The sequence below is a fragment of the Epinephelus lanceolatus genome, chromosome 21 (genome assembly GCF_041903045.1).
Source record: "Epinephelus lanceolatus isolate andai-2023 chromosome 21, ASM4190304v1, whole genome shotgun sequence".
In the NCBI taxonomy this organism is placed as follows: domain Eukaryota; kingdom Metazoa; phylum Chordata; class Actinopteri; order Perciformes; family Serranidae; genus Epinephelus; species Epinephelus lanceolatus.
In genome coordinates, this window is record NC_135754.1 from 35052111 (window position 1) to 35076226 (window position 24116).

Genomic DNA, 24116 nt, shown 5'->3' on the forward strand with positions numbered 1-24116 from the left:
TTTAATAAAAACTTAAATTTCACATCTTTATTACGTCCAGCTTGAAATCACATACAAAAGCACAAAAATATGTATTATGTAAAAATAAAGTGGTCCCAACACATTTTACAAGTCTTTCATAAAAAAACAAAACAAAACAATTACCTTTCACTAAGTCAGTGAGGCTTCAGCGCAGGTGAGCCAATTAGTGCAAAAATATTTTAATTTAGTTTGAGTAGTAATTTTTTTTTTACTTCCCTTTTTAACTTCTCATCAGAGCAGTGAATAATTTGACCTTTTTGTAAAGGCTGTATCATTATCATTGAGTACTGCAGCTGTGAGCAGGAGTCATTATGAAAACCCTGCCTGGTGGTGCATTCAAAGACACTGCATTAAATTCAACTTCAAATGTTGCATTGTACTTGAACGCAACAGACATTAAAAAAAGACAGGTTCACATATAACAAAACATGACAAAACTCCTATGCCAGTATGTAGATTTGGAAGTTTTGTGGTGGTAGCTGTTCGTCCCGTTCATCTGCTCCTCAAACTGTTTCAGTGGAAATGATGGGGGATAAAAATCCACCATCCTCCTCCTCCTGCCTGAAAATGACTTCAAAGGTTCAGAGTTCCTCCAAATTTAGACGGAAATTCTGTCTTTGTGTTACTGTTCATCAAACTTGGCTCAGCAAGGAAACAATAAATATGGAAACAGAGACTTTGGAAGATTCCCCATTCAACTATCTCACTGCTGAAGCTTAAAATCAAAGCTTGAGAAGGGGATCCCTTCCACCACCAGTAAAGACAGGAAAAACAATTACAGCATCCACAACAGAACACATACACAAGGCCATCTGAGTAACGTATTAAGACGGCCTTCACTTCCTGCTCACATCTGCACTACTGCATTTAAATAATGTGACAGATAAAAGAAAAACGGTCTAAAACATGAAGGACCTTTAACACAACAAATACAAAACTCAGAACACTTATATAAAAATATTAACTATTGACAGAAAAAATATACATCACACAGAAGCTGTGAGTGTGTCCTCTTTCCACAGGAAACTGACGACACTCAGAGATCACGTTTGGCCTGGAGGGGACGAAGGAAGTGACCGTCTCATTGAGTTTACAGTCACTGTGGAGTCTCAGGCACAATTAGCAGCGAGTTAGCTGGGAGGTGACTGTGCGAAAGACAGCAAGTCATCAGTGTCTCTGCCGTCTCTCCAAACTCTTTGTGTATTAAATAACGGGACTGAGTGTCTGCAGCGTCCTCAGGCATCTGCTGGTGTCCCGTGCACTCTGAAGCGGTACATGCAGGTGTACTCCTGGTGCCCCCAGTTGGACAACACTTTGACCTCGATGATCTGGAAGGGTTGGTCATTCTCCTCCTGTCCGGGACAACACAGGATGTGAAAGAGAAAGAGCTGGGTGTCGTCAGCGTGTTGGCACACTTTCAGTTGAAGTTTAAATCATGTGAAGACATTTTAAAAAACAAATTAGCAGAAAACTTTAATTAAAAGCCAAGTCCCAACTAAATGTCGAGCTCCTTTTACTCGCTGGGCGTGGCTGAAAATGTTGACAAATAAACGCAGGTCTCAATTAAGCCCCATTTCCACCGAGCAGACCACCGAGCAGATCTGGTACTAAAAGGTGGAGCTGTGAACCCTGCAGTCTGATTGGTCAGTAGAGGACGGTCACTCTGGTTTTATGTAACCTCTGTTCATACATCAGTAAACTACAACTATAAAATGAAAGAGAAAAAAATAACTTCATTCACTGGGTCGACTGCCGGCAACTTTTAAGGTGGAACGTTAACTTGTAATGTTACTCAATGCATGAGTTGATGACGTGAATCCATCAGCACACCTTAAATTTCACTGTGACAACTTTGACCATCACTTTAGTTTTTATATGACACACACTTTTAGTAATGACTTTAAAAATATAGATTAATTTGGAGCGGATTATGTGAAGGTCATATGTTCTAATCCTCACTTCCTGTGGGCTACAGCAACACTAAACCCCTGAGCTTGCCTGAGAAGGACTAAATGCACAAAGCTGCTATTTTTAAATATCCCATGGAGAGAGACTCTCACTGCAGCCTGTTCTATTTTGTTGTGAAAATTGTGGGCGTGCAGCCTCGTTCTTTGGACGATAAACCTCAGTGCACTACAGGAAGGAATTACATGTTACCAATGTGTTGTAAGTTTGCACTGTTCACCAGCATCGGCCTCTAACAGGTCCGACACTGGGAAGTGCACAACTTTCAGTCAAAAAGTTGAAAAAGGCCTGTAAGAAAAATAAAAATCAAAGAGCTGCCTGGGGTGGTGTCAGTGCTGAGCTGAGGCAAGATGCTGGTGGACGGTGCACCTCCAAAACATTCCATAACTCCATTTTAAACAGCGGACCTCAGCAACATATCAAACCAAGTTCCATATTGCTGTTTTCCAAGCTACTGTAGCTGCAGTCTGGTTGCTATGGTTATGGATTAACATTGAATCTGACTATTAAACACACTCCCACTCTCCGTTTAAGAAAGAACAGGGTGTAAACTAACTGGAGGGAGGCTTTTAGTCTCTGTCTCGCTCTCAGTGCCCGTCCCATTTTGACGCCTGACCCAAATGTACACCGGCCGACTTCAGTGATTGAAACCAGGCTATTAAGTGAAGTTTTCTGAGGCAGAAAGAGTTGAAAGATACTTGACACAAATACAGTGTTGCGAACAAGAGCTGTGTGAACCTCAGCATGTCTACAATCCTGGGTCGCTTCTGTGAACAGCATATTTTTGTGACAGTAAAGTTTTGGACGCAAGGGTACAAAAATCAGGGTGAAAATCATCTGATACTGATCTAATTTAAAAGGTTGTTTTTTTGTTTTGTTTTTTTAAAGTAAGTAAGTAAGTAAGTAAGTAAGTAAGTAAGTAAGTAAGTAATTAAGTAAGTAAGTCGGACCTGTTCCCAGTGAGAGTGGGACTCCGCCAGGGCTGCCCTTTGTCACCAGTTCTGTTCATAACTTTCATAGACAGAATTTCTAGGTGCAGCCGAGTGGTGGAGGATGTCAGGTTCGGTGACGGGAGGATCTCGTCCCTGCTTTTTGCGGATGACGTGGTCCTCCTAGCTCCATCGAACAGTGACCTCCAGCTCTTGCTGGGACGGTTCGCAGCCGAGTGTGAAGTAGCTGGGATGAGAATCAGCACCTCCAAGTCTGAGGCCATGGTCCTCAGCCGGAAAAGGGTGGATTGCCCACTCCAGGTCAGGGGGGAGGTCCTGCCTCAGGTGGAGGAGTCTCGGGATCTTGTTCACGAGTGACGGTAGGATGGAGCGGGCGATTGACAGGAGGATTGGGGCGGCGTCAGCAGTGACGCAGGCGCTTAACCGGTCCGTTGTGGTGAAGAGGGAGCTTAGCCAGAAAGTGAAGCTCTCGATTTACCGGTCGATCTACGTTCCAATCCTCACCTATGGTCACGAGCTTTGGGTAGTGACCGAAAAAGAACAAGATCGCGAGTACAAGCGGCTGAAATGAGTTTCCTCCGCAGGGTGGCTGGGCTCAGCCTTAAGAGATAGGGTGAGGAGCTCGGACATCCGGGAGGGACTCCGAGTAGAGCCGCTGCTCCTCCACATCAAGAGGAGCCAGTTCAGGTGGTTCGGGCATCTGGTAAGGATGCCTTCCGGACGCCTCCCTTGGGAGATGTTTCGGGCATGTCCAACCAGGAGGAGACCTCAGGGCCGCCCCAGGACATGCTGAAGGGATTACATCACCCGGCTGGCCTGGGAACGCCTCGGGGTTCCCTCAAAAGAGCTAACGGAAGTGGCTGGGGAGAGGACTGTCTGGGCTTCTTTGCTGAGGCTGCTGCCCCCACAACCCGGACCCGGATAAGCGGAGGACGACGAGACGACGCAACACTGATATAAAACGATAAGCTTTATTTAACATGCGTACTAATGACATTATATATTGTTATTCTATCTTATTTTTAATATTATTTTATTTGAAATACACAAAGGACTGCATAAAATCCAGATAATGGAAGACAAGACATGTTTTAGGGGAGGTCAAGAAGCCACAGCCTTATAGTGTGTTCACACCCAACGCAAAGTGAATATTGGCCTCATGTTAGTAGTGTAAATATGGCCGCTTTCAAAGCTGATGAATACTCTGCTTTAACCACTGTGCTAATGGTTGTGCAAACTAACTGGGGAAGGCAGCAAACAACTGATTTGGTTCGTAGTAGATTACAACTGACAGCTGGGATCAAGCGATGTGAACACAGTGAACACAGTGAACACAGAAGCTCTGCGCTCTGAAGCAGCGTAAACAATGACCGCAACACTATTATTTTTTTAATTGTCCACGGCAGCATTTTACCGCTTCACACCTTCCTGCTGTTCACCTTCCACAATAAAAGACATACTTAAATTACTCAGAGAGCATTTTGCAAAGGAGCCACCCAACAAAAAAAGCTTACATAAGTCACAAATACATATTCTCAGAACTTACCATGTGGTCCTGTGGCTTCGCTCACTTTTCTCCGAGCCCTCTCCTTTTCTGTTCTGTCTCTGTACTGACGATGAACCGTAGAGCTCCGGGGGCCCACAGACGGTAACAATACGCTTGTCTTTATTTTATGACTCAGTTACGTCACGACAATCTCAACCAAATCTCAATGTTGACAGGCTTTAACGACGAAGTATCACACGAAAAATTTCAGTTCCCGCAAAAACAAACAAAACAAACAAAAAAGGAAATAAAAGACAAAAGAACTGAACTAACATAATGCAGAGAAACACATCAAAAAAATAAATTGCACCAAAATGAGCAGAAAAACACTAATCAATGAATGTCTTTTAAGAAAAAACCCCCCACATGATTCATAAATATTTTATATGAATCCGATGTATTCTATTTTATTTTCATATTTCAACTTCTGCTCTATTTCATGTCTTTATGTCTTAAATTCTTATCCGTACTTGTGTGTTTTTCTTTTCACACACACTGAAGCAGCGTTGTTGGACGGAGCCTTATTCTACTTTGGCTTTGGCCATTCCGTTTGAGGTTCTTCATGCATGAAAAATCAGCAGAAATATTACTCACAGCGACGGCGTAGGTCTGCAGAGCTTCTCCATCCTCGTCGTAGGTGTAGGTGCCCAGCAGCTTCCCTCTCTCCTGACTCTCATCATCTAGACCCTGAAAACAAAACAAAACAAAAAAAAAAAAACAGAAAGTAAACATCCATCTTTCTGATACATTGGTGATGCTGCCGGGGTCGCGGTCTTACATAGACACTGAAGTCTTGGGGCGCGCTGTGCAGAGCCCCGCTGGGTGCCAGGGTTTTGGGGATGTGCTCTAGGGAGAAGGCGGTGGGGAGGATTGTCATGGAGAGGCGGATCACCAGGAAGCCCGTGGAGCCTCTGAAGGCCCAGCAGTTTCCTGGATGGACTTCCGGCTGCAGGAGGAGCAGGTCAGAGACACACAGCTGCAGCTTCACATTTACATCAACAAGCAGCAGGATTAAGTGGGAACGTGTAGAAATATCTGGTGAAGGTCAGTTTGTTTGAGTTCTCTCATTTCAATTCAAATTATGTTTTTCTCACCCGTCATATACTCTGGTGTGCAGAGAACGTTTGTTAGTGGTTTATTAAAAAACAACAGCAACAACTGATGACATGAATTTGTTACCTGTTACTTGTTGTGTTACCTGGATCACAGCTCGAGGAGACTGAGAGAAATACCACAGAGGAAATCCGAACAGACTGAGCAGAGCGGCCTTCGTCTCGTACGTCTCCGAGCAGCGAGTGCTCAGGATGCTGCCCCCTGCAGGACGACAGAAGACAAACACCTGTCAGTTGTGGATCCCGGCTGCAGGTGGAGATTTTAGACGCCTGATTCAACCAACATGTTGATTTGAGTCTAAACATGAGATTTGTTGGCTTTAAAGAAAATATAAAATAACGCCAGACTGATCCACTGACACTTCCCGAGCCAAATGTCATATTATCAGATTATTAACACACTGAGGCGTTCTGTTGCTGACCTCCAGACTCCAGAGCGTAGTCCGCCAGGCCGGTCTGGTCCTGAGAAAACAGGCGCAGAGCGTTCTTCACGATTACATGCACATCCTGTTAGAGAAGAGCAAATGGTGAACTCTCAGGAACTAAAGCAGCAATCTGCACGCATGAGACCTCCGAACAACTTATTGTGTCTGCAGGATCATCGAGTTTAATGAGACTTTTAGAAAATAAGCTGTAGTTTAATATCACAATTCATGGTCACAGCGGCTATAGTAGAAAGACCCTGACACACCAAGCTGACAGTCGGCCATCGGTCGAAGTTGGGTCATTGGTGAGCGTCTGCTGCCCTTGTGGGTGTGGTGTGTTCTGCAGCTTTGCCCCTCATCGCCCTCTGTCGGCTTTTTTTTTTAATTTATTTATTTTTTTTGGCGTTGGCACAGCAGAGCCAATTGGTGAATGAAACCTCTGATTGTCAGACAAACTTGTTACATAAGGTAAGATTATTTTTTCCTTTAGCTTTCCCTTTTTGAATGACAAATACAGACTGCTGGTGTGGAGAGTTATTTCCTCTTGTGTGTGCAGAATGTACATGCTAGTTCGTGGTGTGTTTGTGTGCAATGCAGTGATGCAACGATGCGGCAGGCGGGCTTTGTCGCTGCGAGGTCTCCGACATCAGTTTGGTGTGTCTGGGCCTTCAGGGAAAGTCAATAGAAATGATATAGCCGGGGGTTTTTACTTCGTACTCACATTTATTGACTTTTATTTTAGTACTTGCCATTAACAATGATAAAATTAATCACAGCAGCAGGACTCTGGTAAGCATCAGAAAATGTTTATTAACAAACTTTAACTACATGTGAATCTCATTCACGTACTGCAGACTGTAAAATAAGTATTAGACCCCCCTCCTCACCTCCTGAGTCACAGGGGCACCCGCAGCCTCGGTAGCGTGCAGGACGGCCTCTCGGACCGACTCCTCGCTGCGACGCTGTTCCAGCTGCAGGCTGATGTTCTGCAGGATGCTGAGCTCCAGAGAGGCCAGTGACGCCTGCAGGTCGGCCCCGCTGACGTACTGCTGAGACAGCCACTGGAGGAGCGACTCTGGAAGGCCGGCGTCTGCAGATGTGCCGCCCCCTGCCATCAGCTGGTTGCCATATAGCAGGACCCGAACCTCCTCGCGGACTTGAGCAGAGACCTGCTCTGAAATCTGAAGAGGACACAAAGGTAACATTTGAAACAGAAACAGAATCATCTCCGCAACAAAGATTTGCCCTAAACAAACTGGGCCTCTTCTCTCTTACCGTCTGCTGGATACTGTCGTGTAGTCTGCAGCCGTCCTGACAACCAGACAGATCCTCAACATCCCGCCTCACGTCCTCCAGAGCCGCCTCCAACTGCGTAACCTCTGCCAGCAAGGCATCATGGGACTGACGGTCCACACCACTGCTAGAGAAAAATCAAAAAACAAACTACAGTCCAACATCGGAGAAACTCAAAGTGACAGCATGTACACAGGTTTTACACCTTTATTCAGTTAATTTTAAAAAAAAAAAGGGAAAATAAAAGTCACACTGTACGCTGGTCTGTTTCATGTTCACACCAACAAACCAAAAAAACACAAACCACAGCTTACTACAAGATAAGGAGGGAGGAGGATGAAGGTTACCTGACAGCAACAGGAAGTGTTGTCCGTGAGGGTGAGACTGTCGTAGCAGCTTCTCTCCGCTGCACTTCCTGTAAAAACAATAAACCAAAACTGTCTACACAACACACACTGGAGATTCTCCAATAATATAATATGATTTAAAGTAAATTAACTGTGAGAAAATGTAGCCTAAACATGATGAAAGTAGACTAAAAGGTGACAAGAGTAGGTTAAATGTTATTAAAAGTAGGCTAAATGTGATCAAAAGTATGGTAAATATAAAAAAAAGTAGGCTTAATGTGATTATGAATAGGCTAAACACGAGTTGAGACGTACACTAAATGTTAAGCTAAACGTTACTTAAAGTGGGCTTAACGTGATTATGAGTAGGCTGAATGTGACTCAAATTAGGTTAAATGTGATTAAGTTGGCTAAACGTGTAAAGTGGGCAAAATGTGGTTGTAAGTAGGCTAAATGTGATTTAAAGTAAGTTAAACATTATTTGAAGTGGGCTAGACTTGATTAAAAGTAGGTAAAGTGTAATCACAAGTAGGTTAAGTGTAATTAAAAGTAGGTTAAATGTAATAAGAAGTAGGTTAAATGTGATTAAAACTAGGCTAAGTTTAATTAAAAGTAGGCTAAGTGTAATTAAAAGCAGGTTAAATGTGATTAAAAGTAGGCTAAACATTATTTGAAGTGGGCTAGATGTGATTAAAAGTAGGTTAAGTGTAATTAGAAGTAGGTTAAATGTGATTAAAAGTAGGCTAAGTTTAATTAAAAGTAGGCTAAACATTATTTGAAGTGGGCTAGATGTGATTCAAAGTAGGTTTAGTGTAATTAAAAGTAGGTTATATGTGATTAAAAGTACACTACATGTGATTAAGAGTAGGCTAAGTGTAATTTAAAGTAGGTTAAATGTTATTAATGTGTGCTAAACGTGATTAAAAGTAGGCTAAGTGTAATTTAAAGTAGGTTAAATGTAATTAAAAGTAGGCTAAACATGAAGTGGGCTAGACGTGATTAAAAGTAGGCTAAGTGTAATTTAAAGTAGGTTAAATGTAATTAAAAGTAGGCTAAATGTAATAAAATATAGGCCAATTGTAATTAAATGTAGGTTAAATGTGCTTAAAAGTAGGCTAAGTGTGATTAAATGTCAGCTACATGTAATTTAATAGTAATAGTAGGTTAAATGTGATTAAAATGTAGGTTAAGTATGATTAAATGTCAGCTACATGTAATTTAATAGTAATAGTAGGTTAAATGTGATTAAAATGTAGGTTAAGTATGATTAGAAGTAGGCTAAATGTAATTAAAAGTAGCTTAAAGGCAAAGTGTGATTAAAGTAGGCTAAATGTTACTTAAAGTAGCCTAAATAGGACAGGACTGTCCAACTTAAAGAGTTAAAGTGTTTTTCTGATCCTGTTCACGTGGCGTACCTCTGCTCTGGCAGCCAGTGTCTGCAGCTGCAGCTCCAGCTGATCCAGACGAGACTCTTGACTCTGCCGCTGCAACAAATCCTGCTGTCGAGACTACAGACACAAACACAGACTCCCATCATGCTCAGTAAATCTGCTCAGGACTCAAAACACAAAGTATCCATGCAACGCACTCATTACGCAGCAGTATTATTAATGTAAATATCTGATAGAGAAGGAAAACACTGACAGCTAACATGCTGCATGCTTCAGTACGCTTCTGAATGCAGGACTTTTACTTGGAGTATTTTCACAGTGTAGTATCAGTACTTTTACTGCAGTAAAGCATCTGTATACTTCTCCCCCCTCTGATGAGTCCAGTACCTGTTCCCTGTGCCGTCTCTCCTCGTCCAGTCGTCTCCTGATCTGGTCCAGCTGCTGGTCCAGCAGGCCGCTCATCCAGGGCTCCACAGCCGCTCTGTTGCTCTGATCGGAGACCAGCTGCTGCTGCTGCAGGTCGGAGTACAGCCGGAGGACCTCCATGTGTCTCTGCTCCGCCCGCTGACCTCCAGCCTCCACATGCTCCCACAGCGCCATCAGACTCTGCTCCAGACGAACGAGCCGCGCCGATTCATCCACTGCCGCCGACTCTTCCTGTGAAGCAACAGAAACTTTATAGATAACATGAAAGACACGTAGTACACATAGAAAACAGGATAGGATAGGTTTTTATTTTTGAAGTAAGGCTTGTTTTACCATGTCGGCGAGGAAAAAATATGTGCAGGCTACCTTTTTACATGTTTTGGGTCGTGGTGATGTTTCTATATGCATGCTGCCTCTTCTTCACTCCACCTCGCAGACTATTATGGTCACAGCTTTGTCATCTGTCTTTTGTTTTGGCACCAAAAAGCCAAGATCCCAATTTCTGAACTGCTTCTGAACTCGAGGGTTCAAAACAGGAGTCTACAAACTTATGGCCGACATCACCGTGGCAACAGTCATTATTTTATACAGACAACCCAAAAACATAATGCCTACAGCCATAGCTGGCGCAGAGGCATAAAAAAGTCTAAGCTGATCTTGTTCTGTCTGACCAACGGTCCAAAAATCAGAGACATTTAATTTATAACAACATAAAAACAGAAAATGTGGAGCAGCTGGAACCGGTGAACAAGCGGTGATTTTACTTGATAAACTACTTGATTATTTAAATTATTTTAACTACTCTTCTGTCAATTGACTAACTGGTTTACATCTACTTTAGTGTGAAATATTCTACATAAATAAAGTACTGTTAATAATTAATTTGTGATGATTTAAAATCAGAAGACATTAAAATGTTAAGAGCTAAAACAGGGCAGTGTCAGTACCTCCTCTCCTGCCGCTGCAGGAGGTTGACTGTAGAGCGGCTCCTCCACGTAGGGCTGAACCTCCCTCGACTCCTCCACAGTGCCCTCTGCTGATTGGCCCTGTGGGGACACCAAGCTGTGCATGGAGGACAGACCAGGGACATCAGAGACCAGCGTCGTCCACTCTGTGATGTTGACAGCAGGAAGGACAGACTGCAGACCAGCGGGACCGAACCAACACAGACCTGAGAGAGAACAAACAGCTGAATCAAGTCTGAGCCGCTGAAAAGTCACATGAAACAGAAAACCAAGAATCAGACGTACTGAAGAGGAGCAGCAGCAGAGGGAGGAGGACCAGGAGGAGTCGGAGAGGAAACCTGCAGCACAAATAACAGTTTAAGCATGAGCACAATAAATCATCTGCAGACTGAGAGGAAATCAAACATGGTGGTAAATATGAGGAATGTTTAAGAAAACACTGTCACTGTTACTTTACCTTTTCCACCTTTAATGTTTTCAAGATGTTGGAGGGTCAAATTTATACAGTTACTGCGTCCAAAACAAACTTAAGTGTGTGTAGTAAATCGAGAGGGATCATCTGTGAGTTACAGCCTACAGTTATAACAAAGTCTTCTTTTTTTATCCTGTTACTTTGCTAAAAATTAAGCTCAGAAGTTTCTGTCATTCTGTTTCAAAGCTATGTTAGCTAACGTAGCTTTCACAGACACTGGCAGGCATGAAGAAGATATTTAGTCTTCTTCTATGACATCAAATTGTGGAAGCATGGTGCCTTCACTGTAGAAAAAAAAACATCAGTCCTTTTTTCTGGATTGAAGAGATTACCTTGTAAATTCACATTTTTTTGATTGATTAGATTATTATCTCAATCAGAAAACAGGGGCAGAATGGGTAAACTTTTGGGGAAATAGTCTTGTTAAAGCCCGGGTAAGCAGTTACATTTTTTTTGTAATTCAAATGGTCTGAGAGAAAACTGGACTTCTGCACCTCCTCTTGGCTTGGATTCAACGGTGGAGAATCTTGCACAGAAAGTTGCTATTCCAGCATTGGCAACAACTGCCTACACTGAAAAGCAACCCAAAAAAGGAGAACGGACTGATCAAACAGAGTCATTATCAATGAAGTGTTTGGGACAAAATAATGCTAATAGTTTAGCCCTATGCTAACCACAGCAAAAGGCAAACAGCTGCGGCTTCAAGTTCATGTTTATTTAGCTAACGTAAGCGAGAGCCTCAACTCACAGTGTGTCACTTCCCGCCGCTACAGCAGCTCCAGAGATTGACCCGCCATTAGCAGCTGCAGAAACCCAAATCCAATCAGCACAAACCCCAGCTCCAGGTGACCAAACAGCCCTGACTCCCCGCTGGATCAGCAAACTTTCTGTTGCTGCCGTTACACAGTTTAAGGCCCTGACACACCAAGCCGCCAGTTTGCTGTCGGTCAGTTTTGGCCTGTCGGTGAGCATTTGTTGCCCGAGTCAGTGCAGTGCGTTTCTCACCATTTGGCCCTCGTCTGCTTTTTTTTTGGTCGGTTTGGCATGTTAAAACGATGGTTGAGTCATCAGTGAATGATTGATTCTGATTTAATCAGACTGTCAATTCAATTCAGCGCACAAGAAGAGAAATAGAGGTGAGGAAAGTAAAGAGTCCAGAGGAACTGAGACCAAAATCAACTTCTTCCATAAGGTCAGATTATTTTTCTCTTTCGCAGAAACATTTCCTGATGGTTTGTGTCGTTGTTCACTGACGCAGACTAACATGATCTGTTCTTTTCTTTTGGTAATGTGCTAACTAGCGTCATGATGGCCTTTTGGTTTCCCTTTTTGAATGACAATTACAGACTACTGCCATCTGCTGGCGTGGAGAGTCATTTCCTCCCACGCAGGTGCAGAACAGAACAGAACGTGCTAGTTGGCAGGTCAGCTGTCGTCTCTGCAGTGTGTCTGTGCAATTTTTTTGCCTGGGTACAGACAACATGAGGCGACCCGACAGTCAGTTTTCGTCACCGCTTGTTCTTTTATGTCAGTTTGGTGCATCTGGGCCTTTAGACCCAGTGCTGCTGCTGGGCACCAGCTCGCTGTGACTGGGGGTTTAGCACCGGCTGAATTAGAGAGGCTAAAGCTGTCGATCAAGGTCCGTCTCCACAGCTGCCTCCTGCTCTCCTTCCAGCAGCCCACAGTGGTGTGAAGCTATGTGGAGGGAGGCGAGCAGCTAACTCTTGTCTCATTTGTGGTTTAATAAACAGAGAGAAGGAGCGGGGCAAGGGAGAGGCTTAGGACAGATTTCAAATTCTGACTTTATTTTTTCCCCACATTCCTGCCTATCCCGGCTTTAATTCACAAAACAGGGACTCTTTATTCTCAAGTGACTGCATTAAGCTTCCACAGTAAACACAACACATGGACCAGCACACACACTGTCAAATATTCAGATTAAGAATTTAGAAATAAATGAATTAAAGAACAAACTTGCCGTGTCAGGAGGAAGCCAGTGGTCATGTGACGCCATCGTGTGTTCAGCCACCTGTACACATCACCCGCTGTCTTACCTAAAGACACACACACACACACACACACACACACACACACACACACGAGGTTCAAAAGCCTGTTATATAATCAGATGATTTATTGAAGCCTTTCACCAGCTAACAGGACGCTGCAGGTCAGCAAGCAGGAAACAGAAAAAAAAAAAATCACTATATGGTTAAAGAAAGTCAGACTGCAGATAAAACAGGGAAGACACACAGGAGAAAAACAGAGACACCAAATAAAGGAAATAATAGAACACAAGGTGCACAGTGCAGAATCAGTGGTTTGACCCTCCTGATGTGTAAACCAAGTGTGTCTGTAGGTTGTGGATGTTATATTATGAGTAAAGACTGACTTACAGACTGACTCCGTTAGTATCTGGTTCTCTACTCTTTAGAAAACATTAAAAAGGTGAAGTATGATTGGCTCAGAGCTGCAACTAATTACTTTCATTCTCAAGCTTCCAACCAGTTTCTCAATGAACTGATTAAATAATCTGCCTGGTTTGACATCTTCAAAACTTTGTATTTTATTCAACCAACAGTACAAATCTCAGTTAATCATCATTTGACAAAGAAAGAGCAGTAAATTCTCACATTTTAGGAGCTGAAACAAACTTCACTTCAAAAATGACTTAACAATTATTGATTATCAGAATAGTTGCAAGTAATTTGCTGTTGATCGACTGAGTAGTGACAGCTCTGGTGTTATTAAACCTTTTTGTGCACATGCCTGAGAATGAATTTTAAAAGGTTTTGTCACCTTGTTAATTTATTCTTATTTATTTGACTGTTCTCTTATGTTCAGTACAGATGGTGAAATCTTAATGAGAAGCTTTCTGCTTTCAACATTTTTTAAAGTTTGTCATGTGTGAATGAGGATTCAACAGAAGAAAACAAAAATAATGAAAAAGAAAATCTCCCCAGCCCTGTGTTCACATTTCTGCCCTCCTAAGCCTGGTATATACTGTGTGGTTCTGGGCTGTCCCAGATGACAGATGACCAGCGGTAAAGAAATGTGGCGATATCTGTGGTCGTGGCTCTAAAACGGTGGTCCTACGTCACACAGTCAGAGAGGTTCAAGGATGGCTGATCAGTCTGTGATCAAAGACCGCCTGGGATAAATTCTGACAGTGACCATCTCACTGTGTGACTGCTGTTACCACCTACGTCAACTAACCAACCAATAGAAACGCAGCATGAAATGATGCACTGATCAGCGCTAAACCCAAACAAACAGACAGACAGCAGCTCGCCATGGAGGCAAAACTAAAGCGCTAAAAGAAATGTGAGGAAAATCTTGTGAAGCCTTGTGATGTGTCCTCCAGCTCTGACCATGATTGTGTAAAGAAGGACGAAGCATAGAAGGAAATAGAGGCGGAGCTACAGCTGCCAGGTGACACACCTAGCACACACACACACACACACACACACACACACACTGAGTTGTGCTCCACAGTTGGAGAAGTAATAACCTGTGCAGCATCCTTGTGCACTCAGTATGTACGTCGTAGCCTGTGATTCAGTAGGCGCTGTCATCGTACAGTCTGCAGACATCAAACTTGATGTCGTACCCATGTTCATTAAATCCATGTCACACAGTGTAGCTACACTAAACTTAGAGGATTGTTAAAATCTCACTGTGTAGGAGGCTTTAAAAATTTCAATAACGATGTATAAGACTCAAAAAAATTCAGTTTGTCGGGTTGGATTCATTTAGTCATCGTTATATGACATGCTGTGATATAACTCTCAAGGGGAGACGGTGATCAACAGTATTGACTCGTTGCTCTGGTGCATCTTGTGGTCATTTAAAAATGCAAATCCAGAACTACAGAACCAAAACACAAGAACAGAGCATCATCAAGACCAATCCAGTCCACCGACATTTAACAACACAGCAAAGTAAGAAGATCCAACATCCGACACAAAACATGCTGCTAATCAGAGAGGAAGAAGAGGAGCAGAGGAATCAGTGACTAAAGTCAGTAACACAGAGACATGGCGTTAACCTGCAGAGCGCCGGGCACTCCCTGAAGCTGAAAACATTTTCTTGGTCAGAGGCCAAATTGCTGAAGCTGCACTGTGAGTCAGCTGACAGAGCCACGAAGCTGAGGAAGCACATTAAGAACAAATTTCACAACAAGAAGTGATTAGAAACTTGTGCTTAGTTGACAGACACTTCAGAGAGAACTGGGAGGCTTGTTGATACTGTGGCAGTTAGTTTGTGCTACAATTATATTTACACTGCAGCCAAACAACATCTGGAAAATGCTTTTTTTTTGCTGCTCAAAGTGAACTTTGTCTGATTCAACCTGTGAACACAGCAGCGCTCCACATCAGCCCCAACAAACAGGAAGCCACTGAGGACCACGAAGATGAAGAGGAGGGGGCAGTGTGCGTCTCTGAGCGTCGTTTCTCCTGACAGTCGTCACCTGTTGGTGTCAGCAGTGCAGGAGTGTGTTTAACTGTCTGTAAATATCATCATCCAGTCCCTTCGTAAAGACCCGACAGAAAAACACCACACATGAACTTAGAGCGTGTGTGTCTCTTAATTACTCACACAGAGATCCGTTGGGGTGAAGCTCCTTCTGGCACGAGGTGGACTCCTTCAGGTTCATGACTCCACAGAGACCGGACTGAGCTGCAACAGAGAGGGCACACAGTCAGGACCGACGCCTCACCACGTCTTCCACATCCGTCCTCTGAGCCGAGGACCAACATTGACTGCAGGGCACCGAGACAGATTTGCATTTTGCCATGGCAACAGCCAAAGTGAAGGGGTGCAGCCCATTTGTTTGGGAGGGAAACACGACAACAGGTGAGCAGAAAGACAAGGACAAGACCACAACAATTCATTCATCTGATCCAAAATGTCACAGAAGACTTTGTGGACCTGAACATACAAAGTGTCTGTCAATTTCATACTGGTGCTCTGCAGAAGAAGTAAAGAGAAAAGAGTAAAACAGCTGAAACAGGAAGTTAGAGTGATGTCATAAAGAGAAGTCATCTGGAGGTGTTAACAGCATGTGAAGGTGAGTTAAGTCCACATGAAGAGGAAGAGTCCCTGTAAACATATGATCACCGTGTGGAGTCCCCAACAGATTTTTATTCTATGCTCCCGTTTTTGACACCAATGTCTGTCAGGAATGAAAGCAGACAGGTACATTCCCACTCCTTCTGGACTCTTACAGTCAGTATCTCCACGTCTGTAACCAGTCTGTGTGCTGACCAGCCTCTGAAGCACCTGCCAGGTGTGTGTCAGCGCAGACATACAGCATGCTGCAGCTCTCCTCACACACAGCAGAGAGGAGTCACACCACAGCTGCAGCACATCTGGAAGAGCCAAGAGTCAAACTTTAACAGAGATGTAGAGGGGTGCAGGTGTGTGCAGGAACCCCAGGACACCTCAGAGTGTGATCTCAATTGCAGCCTGACTCACTGTGACAAAGAGGAAGTGATTTACAGATGGAGATTTAAACAAAACAGGAGGAGGCTCTTGGTCGATGTGCCAGGAAACAAAACTCTGCACGAGGAGTGAAGGTGAAGAAATTAACTTGAGAGTCTAGATATTACACCAGAGTCACAGTGAACATTTTAAAAGACACCTGTCAGTCAGATGTGCTACCTGTCACATCGTGGTGTTTCTGCAGCATCAGCTGATGAGAGAGCACAGTGAGCAGGGACACCACACAGTCCCACACGGACACCAGCACTCCTGCTGAAGAACAAAGGTACATTCAAGACAAACGGCTGATCCGAGTACAGCTGAGATCAAATCTGCATTTCCTGTAACGATCGATAGAACAGGTTATGAAACAGCAGACAGCGCTCCTGCACTGCAGCTGTAGTAATCTAAAATGAACACCAGGGGGAGCTCCTCCTTCACCACACTGTGTCAGTGACCTGTTTGACTGGTGAGGGATAGGAACGTTTATTTCTGTTAATACATTTTAAAGTCTAAAGGGCGCTCGAGTAGTTTAAGTCTTAAAATAATAAAATAATAAAACCATCTTCACTCCAGACAAACTGAAATCAGTCAGACTGACTGTCTCACCCGTCCTGCCGTCTCATGCTGTGCTCACACTACACAAGAATCAGGCTAATTTTGGGCCCAGTTCTCCCTCCTGACAATTTCTGCAACGTTTCTGACAGTTCGCAAGTATTTGTATGTAACATGTACGGTTCATGTTCACACTGTCTTCATGACTTTATCCATATTTATCATTTTTTCTTCATTCATTTCCTGTAAAAGTTGCAAAAACTGACAGCTAGTTCTCCCTGCCTCGTATGTTTATCTAAAGTCGTGTTTGATCGCGCCAGATTTCCAGCTTTAAGAGTCGGGACTGTTTTGTAAATTAAATTAAAGTTTTAGGTTTTTAGGTCCTAGGTGTCGCTTCTGGGGGAACTAGTAGTCACTGAGGTGGTTCTGGTGGTCCTATACGAGGGTCATGGGGTTAGTTAGCTGTTACAGGGGTCACTCTGTGCTCACCTGTCTCACTCTGTGCTCACCTGTCTCACTCTGTGCTCACCTGTCCTGCTCCTGCGGCTCCGGTCTCTGCAGTAGATGGTGGAAGTTTCTGTCTCTGCAGGTTCTGAGGGTGCTGGCCTTGAGGAGGAGGAAGAGGAGGAGGTGTATTTTGAGGAGGAGCAGTATGTGGACTCCTTCCTGTCTGAGTGCAGCTCACAGTCTTTACAGTAAACCCTGCTGAGCGTCTGGACTGGGTGTTTGGGACAGCGGCCATCTGAACCAATCAGAGTGCGGTCTGCCAGGATGGTGCTCTGCTCTGCGATGATGGTGCTCTCTGGAACAGACATTAAATATTAACTGACAGGAAATTATTTTCATAATCAATTAATTTATCTTTGATATAATCAACCAAGAGAAAATAAATATATTTATTATTCATTAAGAGCATGGACTGACCTTTGGGATCAAGGTCATGATCCAAACCTGCAACAGGAAGAGGATATTTATTTATATATATATATATATATATATATATTTATATTTATTTTTATTTTGTATGTCCCGTACCCCTCCAAAATAAAAGACGTCTCCTCACTTCGGCCTGGCTGGATTAAGAGTCTACACCCAGAGGAGGAAAGACTTAGGCCCAATCCCAATACCCCCCTCCCCCTTGTCCACTACCCCTTGGCCCTCAAAATGAAGCAACGAGGGGTAGGGGTTGAAATCTTTCCCTAGGAATTGGGACACCACTCACTACGTCACCGCGTCGGTTACGTTCACGCATACGTAACTATTTTAAACAGGAAGCTGCGAGCCATCTACATTTCCAACCGGCATCTACAATGGAGTCTCCAGTTGAGTTCATCCTACCGATCGCGTTTGCCGCATTCATCATGCTTCGTTTGATGAGCGACAGACGACAGGGGACTTCCGCTAGCAAGCTAACCAGCTAACATTACGAGGCATCATAGTTATACTAGCTGGCGTGTTATTGTAATGTGAAAAATCCGACACTTTTGCAGAATAGGACACATGACAGATGCCACGTAGTGTGAGCTAGCTAGCTAACAAGCAACCTGACGACGGTAATGTCAGCTAGCTGGATAGCTTTCTGTCAACTCCAATCTAGACATCGTGAATAGCAATAAAAAAAATTGTTATACCCTTCTCTACAGTTATTCGAAAACGTTTTTACAAAAGTTCCATGTTTATTTGCGAAATTATACGTACATGTATGAACTTTTTTCCCCGTCTCTTGCTCGGTGGTAGCCATGGCGACATCTACCCCTCGCTGGCAAGTCAGCATCTGAAATCCCTCGCTCTGAAGGGCTAGTTTCATACCCACTACCCCTCGTTATGCCCCCTACCCCTACACACAAAAAGGAATTGGGACACCACTACCTCTTGCGGGAACGCGCAAATGTAGGGGTAGGGCTAAGGGGGGGTATTGGGATGGGCCCTTGGAAACAAAGTGTTGTACCCCAGAAGTTGTCGACCAGCGTGGCCTCCTGCACGGAGGAGTCGTCCAGCAGGGAGGAGAGCAGGGAGGCGTCAGAGGCCACGCTGTGGAGGCTGCTGTTGAGGAGCGACTGGCCGGTTGCTTTATGAGGAGTGTTGAGCAGGAGAGACTCTGAGCAGGAGACAGAGTGCTGCTGAGAGCGACGAGACTTCAACGACCTGCGACAGGAGGAGGAGGGAGAGGAGGATGGGAGAGGAGGATGGAAGGAAGGAGGAAGAAGCGGGAGAAGGGGAAGAGGGTGGATGACAGCGAAAGAAGCAGCAGCAGACAGAGAGGAAAGAAGGGAGGAGAAGACGAGGAAATGAAGACAAAGTGTTTTGAGTGTAAACAGGAGCTGACGTGTACCTGTACCTCCCTCACCTGGTGCTCCTCCAGCTGGTCCCTCCCACACTGAAGGAGGCGCTGCTGTGAGGCAGACTGCGGTCCAACAAGCCATCATCCAGTCGCAGGCTGCGTCTGGACATGATCCCCAGGAGGAGATTCTGCTGCTCCTTCTCTGAGTCCGACACTGACGAGGAGTAGCTGGAGCTGAGGAGGAGAGAGGAGGACAGAGAAGAAGGAGTATTAACAGAGTCATTTTGTGTTGCAGGTTTGGACACGGAGGTCAGACAGGGCCTAAAGACTGGGTCACTGCAGTTTATTCTGCAATTACTGTCTGCCGCTAGGGCTGGGTGATATGGCCCCAAAATAATATCACGATATTTCAGCGTATTTTTGTGACAACGATACGACAAATCAGTAAAAAATATATATATTTTATTAGAAATGTATATATAAATCAACAGGTGATTTGTCCTCCAATCATCAGGCTGTAACCTGTGACAGGCTGCTAGGAGACATCACATGTGTGGAGTTTTGTCACGTAGGTTTACATCACCAAAGGTTTATGACAGAATCAGAGAGGAGAGGGAGAGACGCTGCGCCGCTCAATTCTCTGTAATTGTTGAGCAGATGACAATAAAGAACAGATCGTTAAAAAAACAAACAAACGCAGCCTAATCTATTGATTCTGCCAGTTTTTTATACTTTTTGGACATTTTTTAAAAAGATACAGGGTGAACAGAAGCTCACCAGGAAGTGGGAAGAACTGAAGTTTCTCCACTGACTCAAACGTTTCAAAGACTCAGTTTGATTTTAAAACTAAAACTAACAGATGCATTGATCAGCCAGAGAGAGAGATCCACAAACAGACACACACTGCTCAACAAAACAAATCCCTGTAACCTTATCAGACACCAGAGCCAAGCTGACCTACATACATACACACACACACACACACACACACACACACACACACACACACACACACACACACACACACACACAGAAGAAGGAAATGAAAGTGAGGATACACACAGGTCAGTCCAGCCCCAGCTCTGCAGGTCCACGTCCTCGTCACAGACACTCATCCCAGGCAACACACATCACTGACTAACACAAACAAACACACACACACACACACACACACACACACACTCACTCACTCACTCACTCACTCACTCACAGAGTGAGCCGTGTGGCAGCAGCACAGTTCAAGTTCACCTTAAACCTACTTAGACTGCTGCACACACTACTTCCTGTTAGAGCTCTGGGTCAGTGAGCAGCTTAGACCCCGCCCACACACACCTGACACACACACCTGACACACAACTCACCGACCAAGCGACCGACTGAGCAGCAGCTGCAGGTGAACGCTGCGGGTGTGTGACTGGCAGGTGAGCGTCTGTAGAGATCACCTGCGCTGTGTTGGAGGTGAAACTGAAGCAGCCTCAGTAAGCCTCTCTGGATTACCCATCAGCCACCTCACCTTCAGCCAATTAGAGACTCTGTAGAGCTGCAGTGACCCGTGTCGCACCACTGAGGGCTCATTTAATCATTATTGTTATTATCAACTCATCGTTTTGTTCATAAGATACCAGAAAATATTTTTTTATAAATGCCATTATTATTTGTGTTTTGTTTTTGCTTTGTTTGTTTGCTTGTTTGTTTGTTTTCATGTTGTTGAAATTTATTTTACGTCCTTTATTTTGTTTTTCGTTTTTTTTCCTTGCATATATTCTGTTTTTCACTGGGACACTGATAAAAACCAAAATACCCAACATAATAATACTGTTAAATAAATAAATGAATAAATATTTAAAATAATAATAATAATAATAATAATAATAATAATAATAAATAAAAAACACCAAATAATTAAACAGATACATATGTAAAATCTATAATAACTATATTTGAAATGAATAAATAATTTGTAATTATTGAACACTTGTATTAAAAATAATACATAATAATTAAACAAATACATATCTAAAAAGAATTCCAAAATAATTAAACAAATAAGTGTTTGAAATATATAATTATATTTTAAATAAATACATTTATAATAATTACACAACAGTAGCATTAATAATACAACATAAAATAATCAAATACTATCAACTATAGGAACAATAACAATAATCGAATAAATATTTACACTATATTATAATTATATTTGAAATAAATTAATAATTTATAATAATTAAATAACAATTGTAATAAAAAAAATATCAAAATATCTGACCAATAGTCCAAAACCCAAAAATATTCAGTCTACACTGATATAAAACTGAAAAGAACTGGAACCAGAAAATGTTCAATATTTGTCAACTTTTTTATTATTTAAAAATTAATTAGTTGTTTAGTTCATTTTTCAGGCGTAAGCACCAAACCACTGATCCTTCCTTTCTTGATCTTACATCATAATAACTTAAATATTTTAGGGGGTTTTGGACATTTGATGACATCACATTGTGCCCAGGATGTTAGTCATTGTTTTATGTTTTATAGACTAAACAGTTAACTCGTTAATTAAGAAAAAAATAAATAAATAATAATAAGAGTAAATTTAAAAGGACTGTTTGTTACAGCCCTGTTTCATGCCACCTGCCAATAGCTAATCCTTGTAAATTATAATAAAAACAAAACGTAAACTGTAAAACACTAAAGTGAAAAATAAGACAGTGACACCAAATGATAAACCAAGAACATAATCATGAGATAAACTGATAACGTAAACAATCTCTAGCTGCAGCCCTAAATTATTAGATTATATCTGATCATTGATATTTTTTAGACTTGCAACTTTATTTATATTTTGTATTTGTGCTCTTATATTTGCACTTTTCTATTCTTTGTACTGCAACTGATGCACTACAGTTTCCTATGGGATAAATTAGGTTTTTATCTTCTTAGATTTGTTGGATGAGGAAAAAGTGGAGGGGGGTCTATAGTGAAGTTAAACTTCAGGCTGCACCTATATGGTCTTAATTTGTTATTTATATTGAAAAGTGCTATACAAATAAAATTATTATTATTATTATTAATTTGTTTGTATTCCTTTTGTGTTTCCTTTTAATTTAATACCCTGATGTTATTTATTCTTTATTATTTCCATCCTTTTGGAAAATTATTAACAACAACAGAGATTAATTACTGCTAACTAACAACTTTTATCAGATTAAACTCAAATGTCCTGTATTAATATTTTGTTTCCCTCTCTGTGTGTAATTGTGAGGATGTTTTTTACTATTTGTTAATTTATTTTTATTTATTTTAGGACGTGTTAAATAAACAATAAACAAACTGTAGAGGAGCTCACCCACGTGTCTTCAGTCATTTAACTCCTCAGTTTAAAGGGCCCGTCAGCTCGCAGCCAATCAGCGTGGAGCTCAGAGAGATGACGTCTCAACAGACCAATGGTACTCCAAGATGGGCGGAGCCCCGCGAAAAATGAACAGTCGATTAGCTAGCGTTAGCTTTAGCTCTGAGGCCGCGGACACAGAATATAAACAGACTTTATATAAACACAGATTCAAACTTCTTACCTCCCGCAGAGCTCCCAACAAGATGGCGACTCTTTCACAGCGGAGTTTAATCCTGGAACAACCGCCAGCTAGCTTCTGCTAGCTACGCACGTATCGTACAAGCTTGAAAATGACAGTTTCCGGTCTGTTTTCAGTTAAAAACGCCAGTTGGTAGCGACGTAGCGATAAAACTGTGGCAGCGTTACTCACTGCTGCTGTTTTAAAAGAGGAACATCTTCTAAATGTCGACTGACAAACTAACAACAAGACAAACAGATGAATTTAGCAGCCGGTTGCTTCGTGCTTTAATTGAAGCTGGTCAGGTTTTTATAGCGACACGCAGCAGGGATTTATCGCCCCCGTGTGGCGGGAGGTATGAATGACATCAGCGGGGGGCGCTGCCAAAGATTGATAATTGAGATGGTTCACCTCTGTAGAAAGCGATTTAGATTTAAAGTTGACCCCTGTTAAATTCATGTTCAGTCACATTATAGTTTTAGATCATTTTAAGACCTAATTAGATATTATCACACAATCTAATGCATACTAAATTCTAATCTAGAAAGATAACTTAACAGAAACATCTGATATGGTCAGTGTCTCATAATCAGGGGCCTAAAAAGATGTTGGCGGTTCAGAGGAAGCCGCCACACAGTCTCTGTGTTCAGCAGTGGAAATAACTCTCTAATAGAGATTTTATCAGTGGAGCTGTCTGCTGCCAGGATGAAGGAGGCAGGTTACATCATGCTGGAGGGCAGGAAGGAGGGGCTCGACTGCAGGTGCAGGTGCGTATGTTACTGTCTGTGTCATAACCATAGAGCTGTGTTATAGCAGGTGTGATGTTATTAAGGAAAGGTCAGACAGTTTTTTGTGTCAGGTTTTTTTTTCATCACCAGGAGCAACATTTAATACCAGGAAGCTTTGTGAATACAGCCCCTGAAGTGTGACACCGACGTAAAGGTGCTGCATAGAAAAACATTACAGACTTTACAGTGATAAAATTCAAGTTTCCATGTTTGTTTCGCACTTGCGACACTTTAAGTCTTCATCCAATGGTTTAAGTAACTATAAGGGATTCCTTAAATATAAACCAAAGATAAGGGGAACACCTTAAATACTGAAGTGAACATATTAGGGAAACCTGAATGGTGTCCTCAAGGTTTGGCAGCACCGCACCCCTTCTATGTGACCTTTGACCTCTGACCACTCCATATAAACCCTGAAATAACTTTATTCCAGCGTCTGACACACAAGAACCCGGTGTGTGTGTTGAGATGGAAACGTACACGAGCACACAAGTTCTTCATACAAAACATTAAACACAAACAC

At 42.7% G+C, this 24116-nt stretch overlaps 1 protein-coding gene across 12 annotated transcripts; it reads right to left on the reverse strand.

Moving 5' to 3' along the window:
• On the reverse strand, positions 1 to 23096 carry LOC117246761 (SUN domain-containing protein 1-like). 12 transcript variants are annotated; one of them, XM_033610712.2, is made up of 23 exons: positions 22809 to 23096; positions 19300 to 19467; positions 18901 to 19097; positions 17877 to 17903; positions 17482 to 17754; positions 16578 to 16670; positions 16142 to 16285; positions 15513 to 15593; positions 15265 to 15384; positions 14962 to 15060; positions 12892 to 12967; positions 10727 to 10779; positions 10424 to 10647; positions 9438 to 9707; positions 9075 to 9167; positions 7660 to 7727; positions 7295 to 7439; positions 6907 to 7200; positions 6017 to 6101; positions 5681 to 5796; positions 5261 to 5428; positions 5077 to 5169; positions 1 to 1373 (listed from the first exon to the last, which is right to left on the reverse strand). In XM_033610712.2, exons 2-23 carry the CDS (start codon positions 19401 to 19403, stop codon positions 1257 to 1259), a joined length of 2940 nt encoding a protein of 979 aa, XP_033466603.2. In that variant the 5' UTR covers positions 19404 to 19467; positions 22809 to 23096; the 3' UTR covers positions 1 to 1256. The 12 variants fall into 12 exon arrangements, with proteins under 12 accessions (XP_033466603.2, XP_078019523.1, XP_078019521.1 ...); XM_078163397.1 differs by lacking the exon at positions 22809 to 23096 and adding an exon at positions 20595 to 20714; XM_078163395.1 differs by lacking the exon at positions 22809 to 23096 and adding an exon at positions 20296 to 20497 and having other exon boundaries at positions 7295 to 7436.
• Positions 23097 to 24116: the final 1020 nt, after the last annotated feature.